Here is a 20,559-nt window from a genome sequence, read left to right as displayed (position 1 = left end):
TTTTGCCTCCCTCGTCGCGCACGGAACGTATAGATGCGCACGTAAATGAGGGTCGCACGTACTGCTAAAGCCGCTGAAAGAAAAGCCCCCAAGTGCCCGTCGTCAGATCGATTCCTGTTCATACCCCCTCCAGCCATGCAGATACGATAGATGACGACGACTCGTTTCTCGTTTTTGTTAGCCGGGCTGTTATTGGACCTCGAGCGTGCCAATTTTCTTGCTTCCTAATGCAGATGGCTATGGAGAGATGAGTATTCGAGCTTCCAATCCTGATGAATACTAATCTTTTCCGATAAATTTTTATTTGGATATCAGATTGTTATCAATTCCACATATATAGACTCATTTGGCTTTTCTTTGTTAACGCTTGGAATTAGATACGTTAATTAAGATGTCGACTCGAATAAACGCATCTTCAGACAGAAATACTTGCCGAATAAAACATTCATTTAGAATGCTACCGTTAAAATAACAGAATCGCATTGAACATTGAATATGACTGCCGCAATTGAATGCTACGCTCGCTTTTCATTCTTCTGGCATTCTCGCTAATCGAGGAAATATTTCAATGGTTGCATAAGTTTTTCACTCGATTAAAGTACAAATAAATCGTTAATAAAATACAAAATTCAATCAGATTTCTTTTTTGTACGTAGCCTAAACGATTACGCTTTGAATTTACAATTGAACGAGTGCTCGCGTGATAATATTGACGAGAAATTGAGCTATTCTAAGGAATGGCTTGAAAGGCAGAAATACGCATTTACACTGAAAACAAAGAGAAGGTCTCGATTTATCTTTGGAATCTGCGTAATATGGGCCAAAATTGATGCCAAAACATTTCACGGTCTATTCGTGCAATTTATTAGTATAAGATTCGCTGGAATTGAAAAATCATGGTTCTACCCACGATTCGATAAATAAACCCTCACCTGAAGTATTTTGGCAGATCAAATATAAACTAACCGGAGACCCGCTGAAAAAAAAGTCTATTCCGTCTATGAAAAATATCACAGTACGAAACAAAAAAAAAATAAAATAACGCGCAACTCGACGATTTTTTTACAACTGTATGGCTTCCTTTCGAAAATGTCAATATCCGCGAGAATCGTAAATAATGTCGCGTACTCTGGCGAGGATTCGTCGGTTACACCGCATTCGGTGGATGCGCGTACATGTTTTCCCTGGCTAGATTGTATATACGGGCGAGCTGAAACACTGTACGCGCGCGCGGAGAACAAGCGTCGGCTTGTTTAAATATTTACGGGATAATGGGCGGCCGACCGAGCGAATGCTGAAGAGAGCGAGGATAGTTGGAAGAAGAGTACATGCCGAGCCTCTTTTTTTTTTTTTTTTTTTTTTCATTTTTTTTTTCTTTTACCGTCGGTCACTCTTTCGTAAGCTCTTACTTGATTACACATCGCCGTTCTATCAGGCCGATACACTCATTTTGCCCGAGGTGTCCGAGCAGTTCGCGTTTTACGCGAATCAGTGTAGCTGCGTGACGTAAGTGGCGCAGTTTTAATAACGGTTTCCGTTAATTTTCAAAGCGGTTAGGCGCCGACGACGAGCGCGTGTCGCCGCACACGGAGATGGAAACTTTTATTATCCGCGAGTTTTCGTGAAAAGGCTCTCCTTTGAAAACTGCGAGGCTTTTTTTAAGACTTATCTGCAGCGAGCTTGCCGGAGGGGAAACGACGAAAAGTTAGGCTTTTTCAACGAGTATTACGCGCGTGATCCGCGCGAGGCATTACTGGCTTATACCAATCCTCGCTCTCCGATCCGCGTGCCTTTTTTTGCTCTTTGTTTCTCGTGGCAATCACTTCGCGATATTTTATGCGCAAGAGCGTGGTGAAATCGCGGGCGCCGTTCAGTCTCGAGCGCGCGCGATTTTCGTTGTCCGCTCGTACGCGCGCGGTGTCGGCGAGAGAGATCGTGCACGGAAGGCGATCACTTCGTGACTGTCGCGGCCGCGCACCGCCGACACTTTTTCCTCGAGGAATCCGCGCCGCCACACATTGCCGCGGCTGGGTCCGTTTTCCTTTGGCGGTCGCGGCAAGCATGACTTTATCGACGGAAGCTCTTTCGTGCAGCGTGTCAGGCAACTGGGTTAAAAACCGATTGATCTGTTTGGACTGCGATTAGAGAGAGAGAGAGACCCTCTCGAATTGACGCGCGCGAGGGCTATCGTATCGATTTGTTCGCCGACGACGAAGAGTTTTTTTCGTGCGCGGGAATGACGAGGCTTTTCTCTCGCCTCCTTTCACTTTCTTGCACGTATCAGCTTTTCGAGTGCTTCGGTAGCGGCTATTTCGAGTGCTTTGACAAAGACGCGATGAATGCCCGATAGGTTTGCGCGATTGCTCATCGCGAGAGCCAAAAAAATATAAAATATTTGATTTGGTATCGCAAACACGTGATTTATTCAGTTGCGAAGTGCTTCTGGTTACAGAGTTTCCCACCATGAATATTCATTCGGGAATCGCGTAATTTTACGATTCTCCAAAGCCCGACTGAGTCGTGCATTTGTTGCCGTGTTCGCGCGACGGAAAGCCAATCAATTTCAACGCGATTGATACTAGCATTCAACGCTATTTTGCCCTTTCAGTTTTAGCATTTTCATTTTTTTTTTTGTCAACAGTTATTAGAGAAAGTCTCAGTTCCTCGTGGCGTGATAAATATTCAAGCTACAGTGTGCGTTCGTCAGATTTTCAAATCACTTCTGATGGGTATGTACATTTTGAAAGGACTTTTAACGCTTTTTTCTCTCTTTTTCGCATTAAACTTTATGGTGTATAAAAGTTTATTTGAAAAGTTTTCATAGGCGGCTAGAGTAAAGCTTTCGTGAAAATGAAGAAAGAAAATTTTATTCAGCGCCGCGAAAAATGATCAAATAACTTTCTTGAAAAGAGTCTATTATTAACATTTCATATCGATGCCGGCTTTCAAAGATGAAACAATTGTCGACGAAAGTAGAGGAATGAAAAATTATTTTTGAATAACGACACGATTTAGCTTGGTGCAGGCCTGAGCTGTGATTACACGTGTAAAGGGGGAACTTTCTCGAGATGGTCGAGTTTGCTTGAAAATCATTTTCCCGTTGAAATTAGCATACTCGACAAGATACGGCGAAGATATACGAAGTAAAAGCGACACTTGACGTTTGAAAAAAATTGATCTCGAAGGCAGATCAAAAGCCAGTCAGCGCGCGCTCGCGAGTATGCAACGCAAAACGGATACGCAATTCAAGTGCAAAATCGCTAGTTGACCCAGATTGATTTTAAGTGGTAGATTTTGCACGCTTCGCAATGGTCAGGGCAACGCGCGCGCGTCGCTCGATGCTCCAGCTTTTGAAACTTGGAGAGAGAGAGAGAGAGAGAAAACTATCTGCAGCCCCCCCTTCTTTATCGACACCGCTGCCAGACACCTTTCCTTGCGCAGACGCTCGCCGCTGTAGCGGTGAAAATGCGACCGGTCTAGGCCAACTCGTGGCCTTTTTGTCTCCTCGTCGGTGCCGCTCGCGCGAATACACTTTGCAAAGGCCTTTGTGTCTAGCCTCTTATTACACGCGCGTAAAACTCGGCGAGCTCAATTTGCACACGACGCCGCTTTTCGCCGATGAAAATCAAGTTGGACACTCGCGCGGGCCAGCGGCTCGGCGCTTTTGCTCTTGGCTCGACAACTTTTTCGACGTAACGAACTTGGTTAGCTCGCAAAGTCACAGCAATGGCTTCGAACACTGCCAAGGCTTTTGCGAGACCATCAGTAGCGGCGCGCATTGTTTAGAGTGGAAAAGGTTTTTGAGTGCAACGGCACAATGTCTTCGAGTCACGCACGCGGATGTATTGTCTAACCGGCAGCTCGATTGCGAGATAAGCATTCGACAATTTTCCATTCGCGAGTAGTTTCTTACCGAATGATTAGAGGTTTATCAAATATTAACGCAAACTATACTTATTCGCTATGCCGCGCTACAATTTCACGAAAGGTGTTGCTGACGCGAAATTGCGGCTTTGAATACAAATGCTACCACTTTACGCGCGTGAGCAGGCAGTGCGCATCAAATTTATATTATGACCTCAATACAAAGCAACGTATGTGTACAGAAGAGCATACAAAAATCCACGTTACATTTGAAAAATCTTATTTTAAGTATTCATCGCGCTAGACCGAGCGAATCGATACATCACCAGCGCATGAGTCAAGTTTACATTTAGTCATCGTCATTTTATAATGTCCTCTCTTTTCTTATCAAAAGGTTCGACATAATCTGAACGATAACGGGTCTCAGCTGCTAGTAAATCATCGATGGATGAGGATACGATTCAGAAATTTCGAACATTTCGGATTTGTCTTATTTCCGTATTTCGCTGACTCACAGAGTATTCTCGTGTCTCTCGAGGAAGCGCAGAAAGTTTTCTTTGCTCGTTGTCAAGGAGATTTTCTCAACATCCAGAAAATTTTAAGAAGCATCCTTAGCACAGAAGATGCAGTTGTGTTTTTTAAATCAAAGTTCATCGTGATTTCTGTGAACGGTTTCTGTGGACCATAGGTCATTTGCAATTTTTGTAACAGCCGCAGTCGATCGTATTATTTCGTAGTTTACTCGTATTTGCGCTTGACTAAATCGTTCGAGGGTCCGTGAGGCGTTCTTGGCATGAAACACGGGTGATGTCCCAGTCGTTGCTCATTGTCGATTTCTCTCGCGCTAAAAATAAATAGAAACAATTTTTACTACAGCTAACTGCTGACATTGAAAAATTCTTGATGGGCGTTATTGAGATTGCCTATTCATTCGCGTGTATAATACTTAGTTAATCGTTCAAGTCTTGAATTTTGCTTTTTCATTGAAAGAATCAATAGCGCTCCTCCAACATTTTCAAGTGTGCTCTGTGTCAATATTCCCGAATACCTCGGAGGTTTCTTAAAAATTATTTTCTTTTTTTAGACAAACTCATTATTTCCTTAAATTTGTCGATATCTACAAGTGTGTGTGTGTATATATATATATATTCAAGCAGATTTACTTTTACTTATATCATGCCGTACCCATCTCAGTTGGTATGTGTATTACGTAAATACGTCAAAATAAAAAGTTATGCGTTCGTGTCGGGTAAGTTGAGTGTACTGTAAAATCTATTCGGCGAATGTCACGAGATTACGTAGAATGCAATGTTTTTATAATATATCATATGGTATACCTAGACAATACTATCGCTCGTGTTGTTTGTCGCATATCCGTGCAACGTTATGATCTTAACTTTCTACAGCTCATCGCTTGAGTCCACTTTATGTTATAGATTGATGACAAAATTTCACTTTGGTTTGTTCCTTCTTTCACATGGTCTTTTGCCCTATCGATGAACTAATGGACAATTTTGAATTGGTTAACTGTAGGGGTTTTCGCGCATTTTAACAATCAAGTTTAGTCGCAATGAAAACTAACTTCCGATTTCAACTCATCCATCGCAAGCCTTTAGCTGTATTTTAACACGTTAACTATTCGCTCTTTATTGTTGTCAATAATCATTGTAAAATCATGTAGCAATGCCATCATTTATTAGTTTATTAATTTTTTTCATAACTGAAAGATTCATTAGTTTTCATTCGAGTGCCAGAATTTAATGTAACATTTAAAATAAATGTGTACGGAGAACTTTGGCAGCCATAAAATTCCTTGACGACCATGTATACTCAGTGTTATTGGAAAATTAATAGCATTCGCTATGCAATAGATGGCTGGAATAAAGTGCAAGTGGGGCGAATGCAATCTCTCGTTCATTTCCAATTACGCTGTCGTCGCGTCATCAGAGGGGAGTTCGGTTAAAAGTCGTTCGTTATCATTGTTTTATTGCCGGGGCCTCGCTGCACAATGAATACCACCGCGCATATAAAGCGATTTCTGACCTTATACACTTTTGACATCATTTGTCATGACGCGCTTTCAGGCCCCTGCACAATTTAAGCATAGCAAAGTAGACTAAACGAGATCCCCGCGGAGACCGTGAAGTATATATTATTATATGAAGCTGTTGCCCAAGCTGAATGCCGATAAAACGTAGTGCGTCTAATAAAAAAAGCGCACACGACGGGATAATTTTCCTTGAAGATCGATAACCCAAAGTCGACACTGAATCGACAAAGTGGCATCAACCGATCGTTCTTTCGAGTACTCTCCAATCGCTTGACACAATTTTTACGCGATTGGATCGTCAAAGGCTCTCTCTTTCTACGTATAGCGTTAGAGAGCGAGCGAGAGAGCCCTCGATTCAATATTTCAAGTTCATGCCGTAGAATAGTGCAGCCGAGGCGAGGCCAGACGAAGAGCGCGAACGCGTAGCGGGGACGAAAGCCCATCGGCGACCATTGAGCGTCGAAAGTGCGTCGCTCGGCGAAGTCGGGGATCAATGCTCGTAGGTGTGCGCGCACGAGCGCAGCGCGTAGAAAGAGAATCGGAGGAGGAAAGTGTTTGCGAGCGGTCGGCTGCAGGCAGCAGTTCTCCACGGCGCTAATTTGCTTTTATCCGTTGGCGCGCTCCTCGCCGCCGCAGCCAACGAGAAACGAGAGCAAAAACGAAAGCATCGCGGGCGAGCGAGCCTTGCGATTTACCTTGCGCCTCTTCCGCCGCACACGCGACCGATTTCTGATCGCCTCGTTGCCTTTCCTTCGCAGAATGGAGTGGGTGGAGATCATCGAGCCCAAGACAAAGGAGCACATGTACGCCAATCTGACGACCGGCGAGTGCGTCTGGGATCCGCCACCAGGTGTTCCTGTGTGAGTATTATGTACTTTTACGCCTCCATACTCCAGACCGAGTCCGCTGCTCTTTCAAGTATTTTTCTTCGGTGTGTTTCACTCTCTCTCTCTCTCTCTTTCTCTCGATTAATACATTAGATTGTGTAGCGTGAAATACACGCTCCGCGCTATTTTATCGATTTAATATTACGGATGCTCACGTTTTTATAGGAACTCCCTTTCCCTCTACAATTATTTAACATCGGAGCTTTTATGAGAAATTGCTGTGCTATAAAAGAGTACTAGAGCTTTGAATAAACGTCTAAAAATAGTTGTGCATCGTAACAAATAGCGCTCTTGCCGCTTTGTTGGTAAACGCTGCTTTTCAAATTAGCTCGTTTGAGTATTCAATTAGCAACGGAGTAATTGATGTTTATAAATTATGTGCGATAAAAAAACTCGAAAAAAAAATTATTAAACTCGTGTAATAGAATGCATTTTTGCTCGCAGACAATAACTGACAAAAAAAAAAAAAAAAAAATAACGATCAACATAACGAAACGTGGACCTCTTCGCAAGTATCGCATACGCAATTGATGTCGCGTACTCCACGACAGCTCAGCTAAAGCACTAAGTTTGTAAAGTTGCACGGGCAGCAAAACCATCAAACTCTCAACTCTTCGTGATGAAATCGCGAAAGCTCGTCCCGCGGGAGAAACTTCCAAGTTCGTAATGCGCTTTCGTAATCGAATTATCATCTATGCGGCACTCGACAGACAAAGCCGTGAGACGCCGCGCTACAAACTAATCGCGCGGATAATTTGTACGCGCCGCGGCACAAGTCAACACGCGCAACTCCTAAATACACCGGCGTTAAGCGATTTGCAATCTATTTAGATTGGAGAAAGTTGTCGTCGTTGCAGGGCCACGTATTCAGCCCATATCGAGATCGCGATCGTGCCGCCGCGCGCGGGGATTTCCTTATTCGCGATGGGTGTGCAGTAATTCTCAACGCGACACCCATCATATTATTACACTTTCTAATTGACGTTTTCGTTCCGCACTCATATCGTTAATTGCCTTAATCGCTACGAGAGAGAGAGAGAGAGAGAGAGAGAGAGAGAGAGAGAGAATGAAAAAAAGTGGCGCAATTGCACGAGAATTCTGCCGAGACCATTTAGACAGAGACTCTCTCCCGCTGGCGATCGCCGATTTCTTGGACGTTCGCGGAACGTCTCGTCGCGCGTGCCAGATAAATAGTTGGCCTGATACGAAGCGTGGCGAGGCGAATGTACGCGCTTTATTGCACGCAATATCGACGCTACTTCCTAGGGTCTTTTGTTCGGCTTGCGTACAGACTTACTGGTACGCATCATCGTGCTGGATTAATCGACCGCCCAACATTTTTACGAAAGCAAAGTGGCACACGCGAACGCATCAATCATTTAGGCTGATGGAAGCAACTGACAAGTCCGATACCACGTTCGCGGCGGGTAATTAAATATTTCTATGACGTATCTACAGTTTTTCCTCGAGCTCGAAGCAAGAAGAAGTAGAGTTGCTCTGGGAAACGCAATTAGAACATAGAGCATTGGGAAACAATGCTGCAATTACGAAAGAAAGAGGGAATCTAATTTAGTTTGACCTCGTTCGATAATACTTTTATTCAGTGACCGTAAACTTCATGCTGCTATAGCACCTGCGAAATGTTGTACTTTCAAATTTGCGCGGAATAAAACGACTTTTTCTTTGATATCTATAATTCGGCTCTCGAAATCACTCAAGGAAGGACTGGCATTACCGAAAAGTTTGGGTGACGATCGAGCTACTAAGCCACTTGCCGGTCGTCCAAGCTTAATTGGATACGCAAAGTTTTGCACGGAAGTCGGGGGTTCATAAATCGCTGGATGCATTAATCATTGCGAATTTTGCTGGCTTGCGGATTGCAGAAAGAAGACCGATAACAATCAGTGGTGGGAACTATTCGACCAGAGCACATCCCGTTTCTACTACTACAATGCCACCTCGCAGAAGACGGTGTGGCATCGTCCCACCGACTGCGATATCATTCCTCTGGCCAAACTACAGGTAAGCACGCCACAAGTTTGCCCGGCTCCGGCGGGCGTTTCGCGGGCGCTCGTTTGCGCAATTTCAGTATTGCAATTCCTCGTGCGAGACGCCGAGCTCGCACGCCCACCGACATGATAAACGGATTTGTATTTACATCGGTGCCCGCGAGCACGTGTCAATGTGACGACGAGGTGTGACGGAAGGTCGAGAAAGCATTTAGCCGAGAGTCGCGCGTATCGGTGAACGTTGTCATTGGCGTCCCTTCGATAATTCATCGCGCGGCGACGAGCGTTAGCATTACATTAACGCGCCCGCGGCTCCGAGATGGAACAAGTTGAAAGGGCGCGCGTGCATCGCGCCGTAAATATCTCGCGCGGAGCCCCGGCGACGGCCGAGCTTGGCTCTTCCCCTCGATCACGCGATCGGTCGAGCGCGCGAGTTCTCCCTTTTCGAGACTACAAAGGTGTCTATAGTCTCTCGAGGGAGAGACGAGGAGGAAGAAAGCAACGCGTACACGCGACGACAAGTTATTGGGTAAACGCTTCGCCTTCGCGCTCCGCCGTAAATATTTGGATTGACTCGCTGCTTGCGCGTCGGGCAGAGGACGCGCTGGGCTTTTATGGTTTTCGTTCGATTGCCGCCTGGCTTTTTCCACGGAGCAGGAGGCGCAGGTAGCGATCGTTTTGCCGCCAAATCGTCGGCACTTTCAATGCAAAGTATCCCCGCGAGTTCTCTCGAAACGCCGCAGTTCCAGCGGTCTCGCGCTGCTTGGAATATTCACTTTGTACTTTAGAAAGTAGCCGTGCTCGTGCACACTCGTTTTTACGGACGAACGCGAAAAGTGCCGCCGCGCATCGACGTCCACCAACGTCGAGTTCGATAGGCGCGCGATCGCACTCGAGCCCTCCGACTCGATGGGAATCCACCGCACGTTCGCCTCGGCGAATTGGCGCATCGCGACGCGGCCCAGAAGCGCAGCCATCTCGCGTGTAATGGCTCGCGCGCGAGGTACAGGCACGAGCACGTCGAGCATCCAGTCGTCGCGCGTCCCTAAGCCGCTGTCGCCGCCGCGGCTATAAATAGAGAAAGAGGCGGCTGCTCGCGAGGCCGAGCCGCGGCAACGGCAGCGTCAGCGGCTGGAGAACGAGAGAAAAACTCCGGCGAAGAGCGAGCTGAAAGTGCCGCAGGCCGCGCGCCAGATGGTTCGCGAGCGCGGAGCGCCACCTTGCGCGATCCTTTTCTCGCGCGACGACGCGGCCCTTCGGCCCGTCTCGTAATTGTCTCCCGCGAACGGCCCGTACAGCGAGCCGCTGTGCGCCAGACGCGAGACTCGCGTGCGCGCGGCATGGCGAAACGACGCCGCCTCGTCGGATTAAGCGCCGCAGGTGGACGTGGCTGCGCGCGCGCCTCGTCGATTGCTTCTCAATTTTCTCCTTCGTTGAATTTTACTCGGGTGGGCTTCGTTGGTGCATCGCGTCGCGCTGACCGTCGAGCCGCGGCTGCGTTGGAAAGCTCGCGCTCCTCGTACTTGCCGCGAACAGATTCCTTCGAGATATTTTTTTTTAACGAAAGCTCGTATTAACCGAGCCGACGCTCCTGGAAAATCACTTGCCTACGAGAAAAGAGGAGATAGCGAAGAGACCGTAGAGACCGTAGACCAGTTTTAATACGTGGCGCTTGCACGTGAGGCCGTTGTACACTCCTCGGGACGACGCTACACTGGCACGAGGAAGCGTATATGCACGCCGCGATCGATTGTTCGCCGATTAATTGTTTTCCCCTTTTCGCAGACGCTCAAGCAAAACACCGAGCCAGCGAGCAGTGGCGGTGGCAGCGGTATGGATAGCTTGAGGTGCAGCGCCGAGCCTAAACACAAGGAGACTGTTTCTACGCAGACACAGACTCCCACGGTTGGTCGATTAGGACGCTATAATCACCATCACCACGATAATCCTAGTCTTGCTCCCACCTTGGTAATTTGTTTCTTTTCTCTTCTCTTTTTTTTCTTTTGTACTTTGTAAGTACCGTCGAGTTTTTATCGAAAAGTCTAATCGAATCGTTATTGTATTGCTGCGACGTTGTTTTCATTTTATCGGCTTTTTTGCGCAGTAGTTGAGTACTGTGCAATGATAGATAATAGATCATTGAACTGCAAAGGAATGTGAGATTGGAATGCTAATGTGATATGTTGAGTAGAGGTATTATTAAAATATAATTCATTTATACTGGCTATTCTTTTTCTCCGTCCATTTCAAATTGCATGCATGCAAATATTTATTCCAAACATTTAAATCTTTATTTATATAAAATTCCTATTTATTGTTATTTCGAACGACTCTCTCTCTCTCTCTCTTTTGTATTCATCGCGTATCGCGCGAGCGAACTGTTCATTATATGAATAAAAATTAACACAGCTGCAGAATAATGGACGGTGCACTCGTGCGCCGCACATTCTGTATCCCTTTTGATTAAGCAAATAAAGCTGATTCATTGCAATAATTCCGTATCATGTAAATGAACCGTTAGGCGGTGTGTGCATCGTTAAACGTATAACGCGACATTTTTAAGGCTTCGACATTTAAAATTCTTTTTTTGTTTGTAGTTTTATCACGCTTTTTACTACACGTCATCAGCACTCAAACGTTAATATTTTTTGTCCAACCTTCATCTAAATATAATAATGTATTGCAGTCAATCAGCTTGCTCTATTTATTTGTGCTGCATTGCGCATTTTCAGTCCCGGTTAATCGCACCATTCAACTACAGGAATTGTATTAAATAGTAATGAACCGTCCATTTTTCCTAGCAGATGGGAGTCCACAAACCTCACAGTCCAGTTGCAATGGTCGATCTTCAAACCTCTCCACCGTCGCCGTCGCCATCGTTCCGTCGTCACCATCACCATCACCATCATCACAACAATAGGCATCATCATCGGCGAGGTGACCCACCACCACCATCCTCTCCACAGCAACATCCCCAGCCGCAGCAACCACCACAACCACCCCAGCAGCCACCACCACCTCGACGACATCATAATCACTCACAGGATTCGGGTCGTTCGAGCGACAGTTCCGTCTCGCATAGCCGCACCTCCCTTGAGTCCGGCAGTTATCGGCTTCTTGATTCACCTCATCGCCAGCAGCAGCAGCAGCAGCAGCAGCAGCAGCAGCAGCAGCAGCAGCAGCAGCAGCAACCGCCACCACCACATAGATCGCCGAATCAACCGCCACCAGTCCAACCGAGGGGTACGATTGACTCGTCCAGAAATAAAGGTGGCACTTTAGAAGCCAATAAGAATCAGAAGAGTTTACCTCCGCCCAGTGAACCACCTCCGGTTCTTGGAATATCCATGTCCACTAGTACGCCGCTATTCAAGAAGAAAAATTTTGCCGAACCACAGAGAGAGACAAGGCGCGATGTTAATCTTGACTTTGAGAATAAGAGTAAGAACGGTAAGTTCTAATTAGGTTGATCCAAATTCAACAATTTTTTTATTTCAAATATAATGTTAGGACATGGATGCGTTTATGTTTTAATAAAGATAAATTTTAAATTAATTCTTGCAATTTATGTACATAACGAAGAAAACGAAAAGAAAATGTCGAATGTGTATCAAAACAAGAAATGAAAGATCTGTTTATACAAGTGGTTTTCTAAAAACAAATGTAAAGGCTAATTCATCAATAACTGTTCATAAATAACAGTTTAATCAAATAACTGAAAGTTACGACGTGATATTTATTTGCAGTGACCGTCTTGCTACAACTTTGAATACTTTAATTGCTTCGTAAAAAGAAGTTGAAAAATGTTTGATTTATAAGCTTTCCGACATGAATACTAACATTTATGAATTATTATCCTCATTATTTTGTATGATGCTTTTCTTTCCACATGACTAAATCATAAACTGCTTTTTTAAACCTTACCAGGAATCAGGAATTCCGAATTCCGTGAGATATTAGAAGCTGCTTTGCGAGGAAAGTACGGTATCCGTTATTACAAACAAAAAAATTAGAAAACTTTAGTATGGCACTATATCATGTCACCGCAATAACAACATTGTATATACGACATAACATCATTGTAGCAATATTAAGCTTACTTTTTTGGTCACCATCATAATATTTTTATGTTACAAATATTGTCATCATTGCGTCATGACATAAAAAAAATTACCCATCTAGTTTTTTGTCATGTATATCATTATTATGTATGATTTGTGATTATTGTTATCACAACATATTTACGATCATGAATACAAGATCACGATGTATTCCACTAACATAATATGTAGCAATTTCAATCAATCTTTCATCTTCAATATTTATAGATTTGATTTAAGGAGGTTAACATTTTTTAAATCCTGAGATCCAAGTATTGTGACACTTTTTTTAACCAAAATTACATAGCCCATGCGTGAAAGCTTGAAAGTATCTTATCAAAATTTCACCTGAATAATTATTGAGTGACTTGTAATTTGCATTCTCAATACAAATTGCCAGTTATTCTTGTAACCTTGGTATTAATTTAAAGTAAAAATTTGAATATTACATGTGGAAGAAGAAATAATGATTGAAATTAAAAGATATAATTTAACGTAAAAATACACATAGCAACATCACTGTGCACATTTTGATCCGCTCATAGCAAACTAACACATATTCTTAATAACCAACAGGTCGTGTTCAGCAAATGGAAGTAAACAGTACATCACCGTACCGTGAATCGCCAAACCCAAGTGTACGTCATCACGATACATCGCCCTATCGACCACCAGATCCGCAACCGCCACATCCTTGCAAAGCTCAGGGCCCTGACAAGTATCGCTCGCTGGCTGAATCGGGCGGTATCCGTTATCAGCGCGATGGTCACCGTGATCGTGTCAACAGTCTCGACAAGTCCAATCCGCCGTATTACTCTGGATCGGTGCACGGGCGAGGCGCCAGCAAGCAGCAGACTATTGACAACACCGGCAGCGTCGGCAGGAGGCATCACGGATGCTCTGTTTCTCTATCCGACGCCAACGTTAGGTTGGTTTCACATGTATATTAATCTCATAGAATTATTGAACTATAAACTTTTGGTGTCACTTTGTAAGAAAATTTACAATAACGATATTTTATTTAATCTGGAAATAGTTCAAACGCAAGACGATGAGCAAAAATACAGACTAAATACATCAAATAATTATTTGAATATTGTATTGTTGAATAATAAATGCCTGTTTCTACTCTGCTGGAAAAGATTGCTTCAGAATTTAAAAAAAACTGAAAAATTTCACGAGCTGACTCACACATAGCTTTGAATGTAAATTTTCGGTTAGATATAAATTTACTAACACGCCATTCCGGTGCTAAAAATAAGGCTTTGAATTTATCGTAGTTTGTCCGCTATATAAAGCATAACTAAAAATAATTGATATCACTCGTGCATACTGAAATAATCAGGTTTGTGCATTCAATTTTTCCAGGGAGATGTACGGTGCGATGATGGCCGAGCGGAATGATCCGGCAAAGAATTTATCAGTAAGGGGTGGTCAGGGAACTGGAAGTAACGTGTCCAAACAGAGAAGTTTTGACGTCATGACCGAAAGAGAATCGACTCGCGCCGACAGGGATAAGGAATTCAGGCGAGCAGCCACGTGTAATAATTCTGTAGACAGTAAGTATTCCTCTAAAAATACTTGTCTCTTTCTCAGTATTTTGTTTCAATAGACTACTTGAAAACAAAAATACTCTTTTGAAGACTCCCAGCAGCAGCTCTCGCGTAGCTACAGTTTCGTGCAGCAGCAAAAGCAACAACAGCAGCAACACCAACAGCATCAGCCGCAACAAAAGCTCAACAAACAGTCATCGCGACGACGCGATCACGATGACGACTCGATGCACGAACGTTACCTAATGCCTCAAAGCCTAGATCAAGCGCAGCCTAGGCTCAGTAGCAATAGTAGTAGTAGTAACGAGGGCAGTCTCAGTAGTGGTAGTCAGAGTGGTGACCCTGGCGACGATGATGATCCGCCACTACCCATTCACGTTGACGATACCAAAAAGAAACGTAGTAATGGCCATCCTAGTCCTCCGTCTTCGCCCTACTACGGCAATCTTCTTGATAACGCCGACCATCTTTTGCCATTTCAGCACTACATACTTCAGCAAGCTAAACTTTCTGGTAAGCTCTGTACAATTTTCTTTTTCTTTACAAAGTCGTTATACGCTTTCGCAGATTCCCCATGAACTCCACATTTTTTTATACCTCATCAATGACATCCACTTAATTATTAAACTATACTCTATCTAGCTGCGATAGAGGAATGTTTTAGCAGTGCTTAGCTTTGGAATATCTTTTCGTAGATTAAACACTTAAATATCTGTATAAAAAAAAAATTAACTTAAAACGTCTTGCCAGGGTTTCCTTATAGCAGTATACAATGTGAGTAAATTATTTGGAAATATAAAAATCATTTTTTAAAGATCTAAAATAACGCTAATCATCGCTTCGAATTATTTTTTTCTAATAAACATATTTTTTCTCTACAATTTTTTATGATGGTATCAAAGCATTTCATAGTATAGAATAGATTTGAATAAATTTTTTTTTTTACGAAAATCACGTTATTTTAATCACAATATTTTGTAAAATTCGAAAGTATAAAAATAAATGATAACCTCAAATGTTTGTTAAAAAGTAGACTCTGAAATAATTTTTTGGAAACTCTCACCTTCATTTCACTTGCATAAATTACACGGTTTATATCCAAGTAAAAATAAAAAAATTAAGTGCATATGTTATCCAACAGGTTGTTACAAATTTGGCGATCCACTTCTAGCAGAAGAGGGCGATGACTCTCTTGATGAGGAAGGAGGTAGGGATGCCGAACATCACAGAAGAGACGACGACGATTCTGACGATCAATTTGCAGATGACGAAGCCGCAAGTAATCAAGGAGATTCATCAAGTCAAGAATACCTTGAGGATCATTACGCAGGTTAATAGACTTAAGCGTATGATTTATCACGTAGTAAATTTCTCTAACTTTATCGTCGAATAGTTAACTCTCTAAGGTCGTTCATGTGCATCAATCAATATTCTAATATTACTTTCTCAATTTTTCAATCATTCTAATGGTTCAGTGCATTAATAAAATATTTCGTCATTTCATAGATTTGGGTAACTATGACACGGCTGGTTTAGCAACTTACTACAACACAGCTGATACACTGACAAGGCCACAAGCGACTCCACCACCACCCCCAAATATAGCATCGCAGGCGGAAGCTCGCGAGAACATCATAGCATCGCGTCCGATATCTCTGCCAACACCAACAGCTGCGACAGGACGAAGTGGCGGTGGCCTTGGTGGTTTCGCTCTCAGTGGCTTGGGAACTTGTGTTGATACGGCCGAGTACGACGAGGCGCGCAAAGACGACGGCAGTGGTGATATTGAGAAATACGCCCAAGACAATCTCAATCTAAACTGCGGCAAACCCAAAGGACTTAGGCAGCTGTTTCGTAAGAAGTTTAGTGTCCGAGAAATACTCAGTTGGAGCAAGGATCCTATTCCTCAGCCTATGCTCGTGGTTGTCGATGGTGAAAAATTACTCAAGCGCGAAGCCTGCAATCTTTTTAGGCTCGTCCAAGTAAGTTGTTATCTTTGAGCTTTCATCATTCTATTCATAAAAAATATTAAACGTTTTTCTAAAGATTATTATACGTTTATCTAAAGATAATTAAGAATTTGAAGTTAACAATAATTAATAATCATTTGTTCGAACTTATTAGATGCAAATGTTTCTAATTTTGAATGATTAACACTTCGAAGATAACGTATAGATCATTATCACTATTCATTAAACTGCTAACGTTACGATTAGTAAACCTACAAACACGAATGTATAAAGATCCCATCACAATGTTAACTATTAACTTTTTTTTTATTAATATCGATAAAAATTAAGTCTTAATTAACCGTTATAACTTTAAGTCTGTATATTTTTTTCTATTAAGTTTTATATAAATGTTTTATATTTTAGGTTTACATGGGAGATCGCAAAGCAAATGTTGGCATGACATTGGACAGCGTAGCGATGGAAATTGTGAACACGATATACTCTAAACCAGCTCTACGAGACGAACTGTACGTGCAGATTTGCCGGCAAACGACAGAAAATCCACGCAAAGAAAGCTTAAGACGTGGCTGGGAACTCATGGCTGTTTGTTTGGCGTTTGTACCTCCTAGTGCAACCTTTGAACCTTATCTAGAGGGTTACATGAATAGGCACAGAGATCCAAACTTCCAGTTTCCAGAAGTTGCCAAATGGCCAATTCATGTGCAAGTCAGTCATTATGCTACGGTAGCGTGTAAAAGACTTCAAAGGATTGGTGCTCATGGTAAAAGGCAGCCAAGGAAAGCTACTACCGAGGATATCGATCAAGCTAGAGTGAGTTTTAATTTATGATTACACATAAACGTAAACTTTAAACATATAAATGTCTATTTGCAGCTTCAAATTTTCCGTGCGTCAATGTTCGGAGCAACTCTCTCCGAGGTAATGGCACTACAACGCGATCGGTTCCCACAACGTGAACTTCCCTGGATTCAAACGACCTTAACTCGTCAAGTGTTGATTCGCGGCGGTACTATGACCGAAGGTATATTCCGCGTCTCAGCCGATGCCGATGAAGTAAATGTGCTTAAGTGCCGTTTGGACAAGTTCGAGGATGGCGCGATACTCGCTGCCTCTCAGGATGCTCATGCGCCAGCTTCGCTGTTAAAATTATGGGTGCGAGAATTATACGAACCACTAATACCAGACTCGTTCTATGCCGAGTGCGTGAACATGAGGCACGATGATCCCGAGATCTCAGCTGCCAATGTTGCTGCACTTGTTGAACGGTTGCCCGAGCTTAATAGAAGAGTACTGTGCCATCTTATTCATTTCTTGCAGGTTAATAACATTTGACAAATTTTTTTAGAAGACTAATATTAAATCAGCACAAACTGATTGTGTTATAATTTTGTTTTAGATATTTGCTAGGCCTGATGTAGTAACTCGAACAAAAATGGACGCTAGTAATTTGGCCATGGTAATGGCGCCAAACATCTTGAGATGTACCTCTCAAGATCCCCGTGTGATTTTAGAAAACGCCCGTAAAGAAATGGCCTTCGTCCGCACGATGATCGAGACCCTTGAAACCGCTTGGGTTGAAGACCTACACTGACCTTTGGGTCCACTCTAGAATAAAATTCTAGAGTCTAGAGTCTAGACTAGACGACTATGCCAAATGAATCCATTGTACATTCATTATTTTCACGTATGATTATATGATCGTTATTGTGGCTTGATTGTCGCTGATTTGTGATGTTGAAAACGAATCGATTAATTTCATCATCATTTACTCCGATGAAACAGTTCAAGTTTTATTGTAACTAGGGCAAGAGGAGTAAGCTGCATAGAAGAGCAGTTTAACTAACTTTCCAAATTAGAAAGCAACGGCGATGTGCAAACGGTAACGTATATTGGTATATTGCAGAAGTGATTTAAAGACAATTTATGAAAAATATTTAAGGCGTGAAGACAATTTTACTCGATGTGCGATGTACCTAGAATTTTCAGTTGTACTGAAAAACAATAGAGCCACGCATGTTCCTCGATCGCTCAACTACACTGATGAATAGAGTATTTTTAATGTAGCGAATGCTTCGACTTTTATTTTTCGCATTTATCGCATATCCAGTTTACACATGATAGATAATAAATGTATATATTTTTTGAAAAAAGTCGATGGATAAGCCGAACATTTTCAATATTACAGTGATTTTAGCTCTGTACTTATACAAAATTTTTCTTTTCATCAGAAATATTATTTTAAGTGTGCATCGCTTACGTGACAAATACAAACGCTGATACGCGCATACATACACATAACTACTTAAAAATATATAGATAATGAATGAAGTACTGCAATGAACACGTTAAGATGGAAGAAAGGTCTTATGGCGATTATTCTCGGATTTACGTTTTATACCCCTCTATTTATTATTTGTGTATAATAAAAATTCTATGTTGTATTCTAGAGATTATTAGATTTTTATTACGTACATCGCTATGAAACATAAAAAAGTATATATAACATGAATATATATTTTAACGACCTCTTGTTACCGCGCGAGTTAAGTGCGGATATGGCTTTTTTTTACACGAATCGATTGTTGAATCTCATGTAAAATAAAATGAAAACGTGGATAAAATGTGAAAACGCATTATCGTGTATAGCTTCGGCGACAACTTTTTGTATTTAAGAGGCGATGCGGTATGTACGTCATAAAGAGTATAAAAGAATACTATGAAAAATAAGAAAGCCATACTCGATGTGTTTGTTCATTTTTCGTATTATAATAATAATTTGTTGTATAAAAAGTATATCTCCTTGTCATTTTCCAAAGATCTTTTCTTTATTTACTTTGTTAATTTTTTTTTCCTAGATATAAAATGTTGTATAACTAACAATCTTCTTTTCTACTTTTCTTTCGCAAGAGAAACTAATAAAAAAAATATCGTGTGTTTGTATATAGCGTTCCACGTACCTAGTGTGGATATATAAAACATTTTACTTGGCGATCTTAAAATTATTAACTAGGATAGTGTATCATAAGAAAAAAGCTAAGGTTAACTCCTAAGAAAGATTTGTTAAATTCTAATTACATAGAACGTACAGAGCTATCGTACAAAATATTAACACGAAAACTGTATTATGTATGATTTAGAAAGTACACTCGAAAAATATTGCTTACGATGCTACCTTTTGTATAAAAAGATCTTTCATATGAGCTGTGCAGGATTGTGCGGACAAAATTTTCAAGTAATCATGAGTAAATATAACCGTAAGTTATTTAAAACCGTATGTTTGCTTTACAAACCGTAAATTATTTAAAATTGACATTTTTCTCCTCTTATTCGGTTGAAATAAATTTATAAGACAAGTCTATCTGTGTTATGTGTTTACAAAGAGTTGAATCATTGCCCAAGTATTGAAAATTGATCCGCAAACTTCGGTACAATTCATTTTTACAGCTAAATCTTGGTCTTCTAGTTGTACGAATTAGTCGCGTCATTTATGAGATTTACAAAGTAGATCCTATTAAAATAAAACTAGCGAATGACTTTTAAAAAGTATAAAACTCTACGCCTGGCTGTTATCGCTTCTTTAGAAAACTATTGATAAATTGTTCTTTCTTGTGCTACAAGACAAATTATAATTAGTATGGAACCAAATACAAATAAAATTTATGACTTGATATAATTAATTATTCACGGATATTATTCAAATCACTTTGAAACAGATTTCCAATGACACTTAACTTAGTAATTATAGAATAAAGAAATACTTTATTTTCTATCAATTTTTTACGCTTACAAATACGTTATTTTTATTTATTTTTGAAATAAATATATTGAAAATTGCGTTATAATATACATTGTATCATAAGAATATAGACACACAATAGCTGAAAAAAGAAAGATCTATAAAAATACTTGATATCATCAAAACAAATAAAAATTTATTCTATTAGAAAGTGAAACCAGAATGTTTAAAATGTTGAAGTATTGTTCCAAAATTCTACTGTTCAATTGCAATATCTTATTGTTAAGTAGTAACTAGAAGACCTTTGAATAAAAATGCAATAATTATTTTGTAAAATACTATGCATTCATTAGTTATTTTTGTATCCGCCCCTTTTTTAGGTTTTCA

The 20,559-nt window shown here is 41.5% G+C and overlaps 1 protein-coding gene across 6 annotated transcripts in view; it reads left to right on the top strand.

The window, feature by feature from the left end:
- The window catches only part of LOC131670095 (rho GTPase-activating protein 39-like), a 28,173-nt gene extending 7,695 nt beyond the window's left edge, over nucleotides 1-20,478 (top strand). The window contains exons 2-15 of one of the 6 annotated variants that reach the window (XM_058945458.1): nucleotides 6,673-6,774; nucleotides 8,685-8,823; nucleotides 10,596-10,715; nucleotides 11,615-12,260; nucleotides 12,738-12,786; nucleotides 13,488-13,838; nucleotides 14,279-14,469; nucleotides 14,554-14,976; nucleotides 15,214-15,237; nucleotides 15,605-15,793; nucleotides 15,970-16,445; nucleotides 16,839-17,246; nucleotides 17,310-17,753; nucleotides 17,833-20,478. In XM_058945458.1, the coding sequence (XP_058801441.1) occupies nucleotides 6,673-6,774; nucleotides 8,685-8,823; nucleotides 10,596-10,715; nucleotides 11,615-12,260; nucleotides 12,738-12,786; nucleotides 13,488-13,838; nucleotides 14,279-14,469; nucleotides 14,554-14,976; nucleotides 15,214-15,237; nucleotides 15,605-15,793; nucleotides 15,970-16,445; nucleotides 16,839-17,246; nucleotides 17,310-17,753; nucleotides 17,833-18,027 (3,757 nt within the window). In that variant the 3' untranslated portion in view covers nucleotides 18,028-20,478. Of the gene's footprint in view, nucleotides 1-6,672; nucleotides 6,775-8,684; nucleotides 8,824-10,595; nucleotides 10,779-11,611; nucleotides 12,261-12,737; nucleotides 12,787-13,486; nucleotides 13,839-14,278; nucleotides 14,470-14,553; nucleotides 14,977-15,213; nucleotides 15,238-15,604; nucleotides 15,794-15,969; nucleotides 16,446-16,838; nucleotides 17,247-17,309; nucleotides 17,754-17,832 lie in introns of all 6 variants that reach the window. The other 5 variants (XM_058945456.1, XM_058945453.1, XM_058945452.1 and 2 more) reach the window with 5 other exon arrangements.
- Nucleotides 20,479-20,559: the final 81 nt, after the last annotated feature.

Source organism: Phymastichus coffea, unplaced genomic scaffold (assembly GCF_024137745.1).
Source record: "Phymastichus coffea isolate CEN01 unplaced genomic scaffold, Cenicafe_Pcof_1.1 PCOF00100, whole genome shotgun sequence".
NCBI lineage: Eukaryota > Metazoa > Arthropoda > Insecta > Hymenoptera > Eulophidae > Phymastichus > Phymastichus coffea.
This window is presented reverse-complemented; position numbering and strand designations above follow the sequence as displayed.